The following is a 7,115-nucleotide window of genomic DNA, read 5'->3' on the forward strand; positions in this document are numbered from 1 at the left end:
AATGGGCAAGATTAAGCCCTTGGAAATTCCAGGGACTACGGCCAGTGCTTGAAATTTATTCCTGGGCTCTGTATACAAAGGGCAGAACAAAAGATAATAGGGAAGGCAGAAGCTTCACAATACAGAAAAGAGCATCAATTGGTATTTGTGTGTAACGACTCTCCAGAACGGCTAAGGGCATAGTTTGAAACCTCAGAGAAGTTAAAGCCATTCTAAGATAAGGAAAGATGATTTTGGACAAATAAGAGGCTCTGCCACATGGTCCCTCTTGAAAAACTTGACCCAGGGAGAAAATTCGGAACAGAGTGGTACTTCTGTCCAATGTTGTGTCCATCTTAAATATTCAGTCTTATACATTGAGACTAGGAAAGGGAACACCCGGAAAGACATCCCCCAGGGAATAACAATGGAGGATATTGTTAAACCCAGTGGAGCAAATGGCATCTGAATGCAACCGTGTATTGCTTTGCCGTAAGAGTGGACTCGCGGAAAGATTCCTTTGCTTTCTCCAGAATCTAAGTAAGGACAAGTGCAAATGGGCTCTGATAGAAGGTAACCCAAGTTCAGCCTGCACTAAAGCCACTAGAGTGCCACGAGGCAACACTAAAATCCTCTTTAAAAAGAGATTTGGGATGGGGTCCAGGATCGCAATCAGACATTCGGTCCAACCCCAGATCTCTGCACCATATAGGAGCTTTGGGGTGGCCTTACACTGGAACAATATCAAGGCCAGCTCAACTAAAAATCCTCCTTTCAAGGTGTAAAATTTAAAGATGGCTGGGGGCAGGTTTCAAAACGGAGGCTTTTGTTATGGCCAGGTGGGCTTTCCATAAGAAGGTTTCGCTAAATGTCTCCCCAAGATACTTAAAAGTTCTGCATTGTTCAATGGAGTTGCCATCAATTGACCATTTCAGTCACTGAAGTCTCTTTCAAAGACCATTACTTTGTTCCTGGCAAAGTGGATGTTTAAGGCTTCGCCCTTGCAGAAATTGCCCAGTTTGTTCAGCATCCTCTTTAAACCAATACAAGTTAGAGACAACACCACCATGTCGTCTGCATATAGAAGAATCGAACATTTCTGACCCACCCACCCCTCAAAGATGATGGAAAGAACTCAGGGCTTGACAAGCTTGGAACTATGTCAATTAAACAGAGATTGAAGAGCAAGAGGGCCAAAACAAAGACGGTTAGGGGATTTGGGAAAGAAGTCCTATGAAATGTTGAAGAAGAGGAGACAGAATAGGGACATGACCATATTCTTCAAATCCCTGAATGGCTGTCGAATGGAAGCGGTCAGTGACTTGCTCTCTGCCGCTTCAGTGTACAAGACTATACCTCATAGACTTAAGTGACAGGAGGGCAGAATTTTGTTGAACTTTGGGAACTAACTTTTCCAAGGGTTACAGGCACCAATTTGGCTCAGGAGTGCAGTACGAGGGGTGGAGGGGCTTCTGCCTCCCCTCCTGCATCGTTTTCCAAAGCTGAAATGGTTCACAGGGAGCCTGTTGGTCCCACTGGGGGGCTCCATGTGTACTGACCGCAATATGTAGTGCCCCACCATGGAGCAAACACTCCCCCTCCCCTGTGGCCATTTCAGCTCGGGAAAACAGCACAGGAATGAAGTCTGAATCGTCTCCTCCCCTTGCGCTGCACTTCTGTGCTGGATTGTGCCCTGGGGTGTTTGGGGATGTTAGTGTCCTGACGTTACATGTGACTGCAAGTTGGGTCAATGGACCCCCAACCCAACGTATGTTGCACATAGAAACAGAGAGCTGGGACCCCAAGAGTCATCTAATCCAGCCCCCTGCACAACGCAGGAAATTCACAGCTTTCCCCTCTCACCTCCCCCAGTGACCCCTGCTGTATGCCCAGAGGAAGGCAAAAACCCTCCAGGGTCCTTGGCCAATCTGGCCTGGAGGAAAATTCCTTCCTGAGCCCGAAGTGGCGATCAGCATTACCCTGGGCATATAAGAAAGGGCCACGAAAGCCGAGCACCGGCTCATCCCTTCATATTGTCTAGTTTGGCTCTCTTTGGAGGCCTTCAAGCAGAGACCAGACAGGCATCTACCTCTTGTGCTGTTTCCTCTCTGTTCTCTTTGCCAGGCCACCAATAGCCACATCTGTCCCTTCCCCCTTTTATGGCATGCATAAGTAACTGACCCCCATTTTCCCAGCGGAAGGCATGTCAGTTGCTGAGAGCCTCGCTACAAGTGACATTTTTCACGTGGAGGACACTTGATCGTTTTCACAAGTTTTTCTGGGAACTGAAGTCCCTCTCCCCCACCCCTTTTCCTTCTGTTCCTTCCCCTCTCTGTTAGAATCGCTGCCTGAAAAGACAGAGAAAGCCAGCGGCAGCGGCAGCTTTTGCAAATCGTCTTGCTCCGGGGGGGGGGGGGATGCTCTGGAGAAAGCTGACATGTCGGTGAAGATGCCCAGGGAGAAAGTTGCAGCTACCCACCCCCCAAAGATCGTTGAGAGCAGGCTTGTGACTGGAGGAACGATTTGCAAAAGCTGCTGTTGCCGCCGGCTTTCTCTGGCTTTTCAGGCAGCGATTCTAACAGAGAGGGGAAGGACACTGTGACTTCACCGACATGTCAGCTTTCTCCAGAGCATCCCCCAGCAAGACCTAACCACGTGCAGGGGCTCTGCCCAAGACAGGGCCATCCTTGAGAGAGCCAGTTTGGTTCCCCACTCCTCCACTTGAAGCCAGCTGGGTGGCCTTGGGTCAGCCACAGCTCTCTCAGAGCTCTCTCAGCCTCACCTACCTCACGGGGTGTTTTGTTGTGGTGATAATAATGACGTACTTTGTAAACTGCTCTGAGTGGGCGTTAAGTCGTCCTGAAGGGTGGTATATAAATCGAATGTTATTATTATCATCTCTGGGCCCTTCTGGGTTTATGCTTCTCTGGGGAGAAGGCTCACTCTCTTTAGCAAGCAAGCACGGTGATGGAGGCTGGGGGGTTCTGACGGGCTGCAAAGCCACGAGACTGTCTCTGTGGGACTCTCCCTTCTCAGTGCCCGAGCAACATAAGACTGGTCTGTGAGTGTGGTTTCCCAAACAACAATTTATTGCAGGAAGACGCTCTATATGAGTCAGACAAAGTGCAAAGAGACCTCAGGTCACTTTGGCCACCCCAAGGCCCTCCCAGTGAGGGCGGGGCAAGACTGGGATGGCTTCGGCCTTCTCTTTCTCAGGACTTCCTTATTTTATTCGATAGTCACTGCTACGGATGAATCATATTTCTCCCCACCTTTGCGGAATTTCTTGATTAATTTTTTCTTTAAAATTTCCCAGGTGCCTCTGGTATTGGGATCCAGCTAGTAAAGAATTAGAGCAAACTCACTGAGGTCGCAAGTTTCCATGGCAGCAGGAAAACAAAAGCGTTATAGGTCTGAGATCTCAGTTTGGGTTTATCTGGCTGCTTTGCAAATTGCACCTTCCTGAAAACAGGAACCGAATTTCTACTTCTGCAGATCATCAAAAAGAAGGGCAAAGGGCCCCACAAAAGCTCCTGCAAAATAGCTGGAAATAGCTGACATTATATGATGTGCTAGGATTTTCCCAGATCTCTATGGTAAAAACCATAGAGATTTGGGGGATTCCTAGAGTGTCATGTGATGCCGTGATGCCACTTCTGCTTACTTTATTTTATTCACATTATTTATAGTCCACCTTTCTCACTGACCAAAAGTGATGTCACACCATCCAAGGACTCCAGATTCCTGTGTTCACACACGCGCACGCGCGCGCGCGCGCGCACACACACACACACACATTCACACATACCCTGAAATTCCCAGGGATTGCCAGCCAAGGGCTTGCAACCCTACTGTAGAGAGGGCTGTAGAGCCAGCAAGGTGGACAAGGCAAATGCTTCTCTCTGTTTTCCTTTTGTCTATTCAACAGCTATCCCATTGTTATTCTTAGGGACTTCCTATCAGCTCCACTGTCTGTGCTCCCCATCTCTCCAACATTCAAGAGGGCAACCCGCTCTCTCTGAATCTCTCTCCATCTCCTAAATAGATAGCTAGAATGCCTATCTTTCCTTTCCTGTCTCAGTATGGATTTCTTTAACAATACATAGGGGAAGAGTAGGAGGGGGAAATAGCCCTGGGAAGGGCCCTGCCCCACCTCCCAAACGAGGGAGGAAGAGAGAAGCAGCATATGCCCCCCCCAGTGGGCCTGGTACAGCCTCCCTCTCACCGATCTTGTAATGTCACCAGCAACATGGTAGTATCACTTCGAGCACAACCTAGAAATGACATCATCGCATAGGGGACAATGCCCTAGCGTTCACCCAAGACTTTATGGTTTAACCATAGAGTTTGGGCCAAATGCTAGAACATTGCCTGGCCCAATGAAATACCTTTGTTGCACCAGAAGCGATGTTGTGGCATTGTCATCAATGTTAATCACCTCCTTTCCCCCAGAATTTCCCCACCGCCACTCGAGTGGCAGGCAGGCAGCAAGGGCAGCAACAGGGGGCAGGAGGTCACTCACGGAAGCAGAAGACCTGGCCCCCCTACTCTTGCTGTGTGAGGCTCAGGCAAGCTGGGGGGGGGTGGCCACCCCTTCACCTCTCAAGGCTCAGGTGGGACAGGGGCCACCTTTCTGCCACTGGGTTTGTCCCGCCCGGGGGGGGGGTGCCTTCAGCCCATCAGACAAAGTTCCAGATAGAATATCCTTTCCTTTCTTAAAGCAACAAGCCTCATGCGCCCAGCCAGCTCCTGCTAAAATTGCAGCAAATAAGGGGAGGCTGCACCAGTCACCCAAAGACCTACCTCCTTCTCAGCATCGTCACACCTTGCAAATATGAAATGAGAGCTCTGCTCAAAGGTATACATTCCAGAGCAGAATTTCTCGAGCTGCAGGATGAGAGAAAAGCAGCAACATATTTTCGAGGTCTCTGTGAAACAACATTCTACAAGAACTAAAGAGGAGAAAGAGAACCGTGATTAGATTACTGCAATACACTCTATGTGGGGCTGCCCTGGAAGACTGTCTGGAAGCAACCGATACAGAAGGCTGTGACCCGAGTGTTGTCTGATGTGGGTCGTAGGGACGATATCACTCCAGTCTTGTTCCATCTACACTGGCTCCCAGTGTACTCCCATTGTAGTGTACTCCTGGGGGACGAGGAGGCTGGGCAAGTCACGTGACCTCTTTTTATGTAGTGGTTGGATTGGTTTTTGGCAATGGGAGGGAAATCTCTCGGCAGCCCTGGAGAAGGGGTAAACAGGCCTGAGAGTCCGAAAGCTCAAACTTCATATCTCGTGGGCCGCGTGTTATCAGAAGTGATTGGTCAAATGCAAGATCGTTACTCAGGATCAGCACAGAGCCATTTTTGTCCAGCAGGAATGGCTTGGGACGTTAGAACAACCCCTCGAGGAAGCACAGTTGACTGGCCCCAGGGCTGTCGGCAGGCCTCGGCTTGGATCCAAGCTGTAATGGTGATGACGGGAAAGGAACTGCCCGCCACCTCCTCTTGTGCTCCCATGTCCCCGACCCAGCTGGGGCCCTCACGGGAAGTGACGGAAGAGCCCACCTCCCTTGTCACTGGTCAGGTCCCAGCCAAGCCACATCTGCAGCCAGGTGTGGGTTGCTTGTGGCTGCCGGCAGCCCTCCAGAGAAGCAGTCCCTGGAAACCTTCCTGGAAATGTAGAGGACCAGCCTGCCCCATTCTCTCCAAGGAACTCCAGAACCGACCCAGGGTGTCGATTAGGTCCAGAACAGGGCAATCACTTACACCTCCGTCTTTGAAATCACATTCCTCCGTGGGCGTTCCCTGATGCGCATCACAGACCGTTTCTTTAACGGTCAACTTCAGATCTCGCTGAGAACCTTGAGGTATGGCATCCTGAGAAATAAAACGAGCCAATGAGAGAGGCGGTTGAGCGAGGCCAGCCAGCTCTAGGCCTGCTGGCCCCCTTTCCACTCCTCTCGACTCTGCACCCCCTCCCCCGTGCCTGGGACCCACAAACACACGAAACGGCCTTGTAGGGAGCCAGACCGAAAAGCAAAGTCTCCTTTGGCAGGCAGCTGCTCTACAGGGTTTTTCACCTACGGCTTGCTCCCTTGCACTGGGGATTGGACCTGGGACCATGTAAGGCAGATGCTTTGCCACTGAGCCATGGCCCCCACCTAAATGAAGCTGCCTTATCCCGAGGCAGGCTCGGGGTCTCTCTAGGTCAGCATTGTCTCCTTTGCTTGGCAGCAGCTCTCCAGGGTATCAGGCAGAGGTCTTTCTCATCATCCACCTGATCTTTAAAACTGAAAAGGCTGGGGATTGAACCTCCGGACTTCGGCAACGTCCAAAGTAGGAGCTACACTGCTGGGATGCCAGCCCGCCCTTACTTCTTTCTCTGTGCCCTGGGTCAGGGCACCTGCTACTGCCCACCAGGGACAAAATCTGGAGATTCTGACTAGGAGGCGGCTCAGGTTCTGGAACCACATCCAGAAGTAGAACTCAGAGCCCAAACAGATGGGATGCCTGACATGTGGAGGACACACTTTGGTTTGCCACAAAGTTGCACGGGAAGTGTAGTGAGGAAGAACCTCTGCCAGGGAGAAGAGGGAGGGAATCCCTCTTCTCCCTGGCAGAGGTTCTTTCTCTAGGCGTCTCGTCTACTCGGCTCCCTCTCACCGCTGCCAGCTCCCCTTGCTCCCCTAAATGCAGAGGCGAGCTCGCTGATGGCGGCAAGAGGGACAAGGAGCCGATCGCCGCTGCCAGCTCCCTCTGACCGCCACCAGCACAATCAGCTCCCTCTCAGCTCCCTCTCGCCGCCGCCCGCATGGGACCCAGTCAATTCTCCCCCAGGGACCCAGTGAATTCTCTTACCCCCTTTAACCTGGGGGCTTCCTGCTTTTCATGTGGGGAAAAAAATCCCCCTGTGGAAGCAGCATCCTAAGTACCAAGAACAAGAGTACTTGCCCACTCCGGCGGAGCAGCAGCTTTGAGAAGCCGGAAGGGAGAAGTTCGCTCTTCCAATCGGTTGTAGGTTTCAACAACACGCGACACGGCTTCTTCAAAGCCCAAGACTCGCTTCTGAGCATGCCGTGTGGAGGCGAACAAAGCTGTGGCAAACAGCAGGACCCTCCCGAAACGGCTCTCCAT

General features: G+C 51.3%; 1 protein-coding gene across 1 annotated transcript; it reads right to left on the minus strand.

The window, feature by feature from the left end:
* Positions 1-3,207: 3,207 nt before the first annotated feature.
* On the minus strand, positions 3,208-7,115 carry LOC129337374 (cathelin-like). The gene is made up of 4 exons (XM_054990975.1): positions 6,933-7,115; positions 5,748-5,858; positions 4,783-4,866; positions 3,208-3,318 (listed from the first exon to the last, which is right to left on the minus strand). Exons 1-4 carry the CDS (start codon positions 7,113-7,115, stop codon positions 3,208-3,210), a joined length of 489 nt encoding a protein of 162 aa, XP_054846950.1.

Source organism: Eublepharis macularius, chromosome 11 (assembly GCF_028583425.1).
Source record: "Eublepharis macularius isolate TG4126 chromosome 11, MPM_Emac_v1.0, whole genome shotgun sequence".
Taxonomy (NCBI): Eukaryota; Metazoa; Chordata; class Lepidosauria; order Squamata; family Eublepharidae; genus Eublepharis; species Eublepharis macularius.

Coding starts and splice junctions, on each gene's coding strand:
- LOC129337374 (XM_054990975.1), bottom strand. CDS start 7,115: ATGGAGAGCCGTTTCGGGAGGGTCCTGCTGTTTGCCACAGCTTTGTTC. Junction 5,859..6,932: donor CTGCTGCTCCGCCGGAGTGG/GCAAGTACTCTT, acceptor TTTATTTCTCAG/GATGCCATACCTCAAGGTTC. Junction 3,319..4,782: donor GTGACGATGCTGAGAAGGAG/GTAGGTCTTTGG, acceptor ATTCTTTACTAG/CTGGATCCCAATACCAGAGG.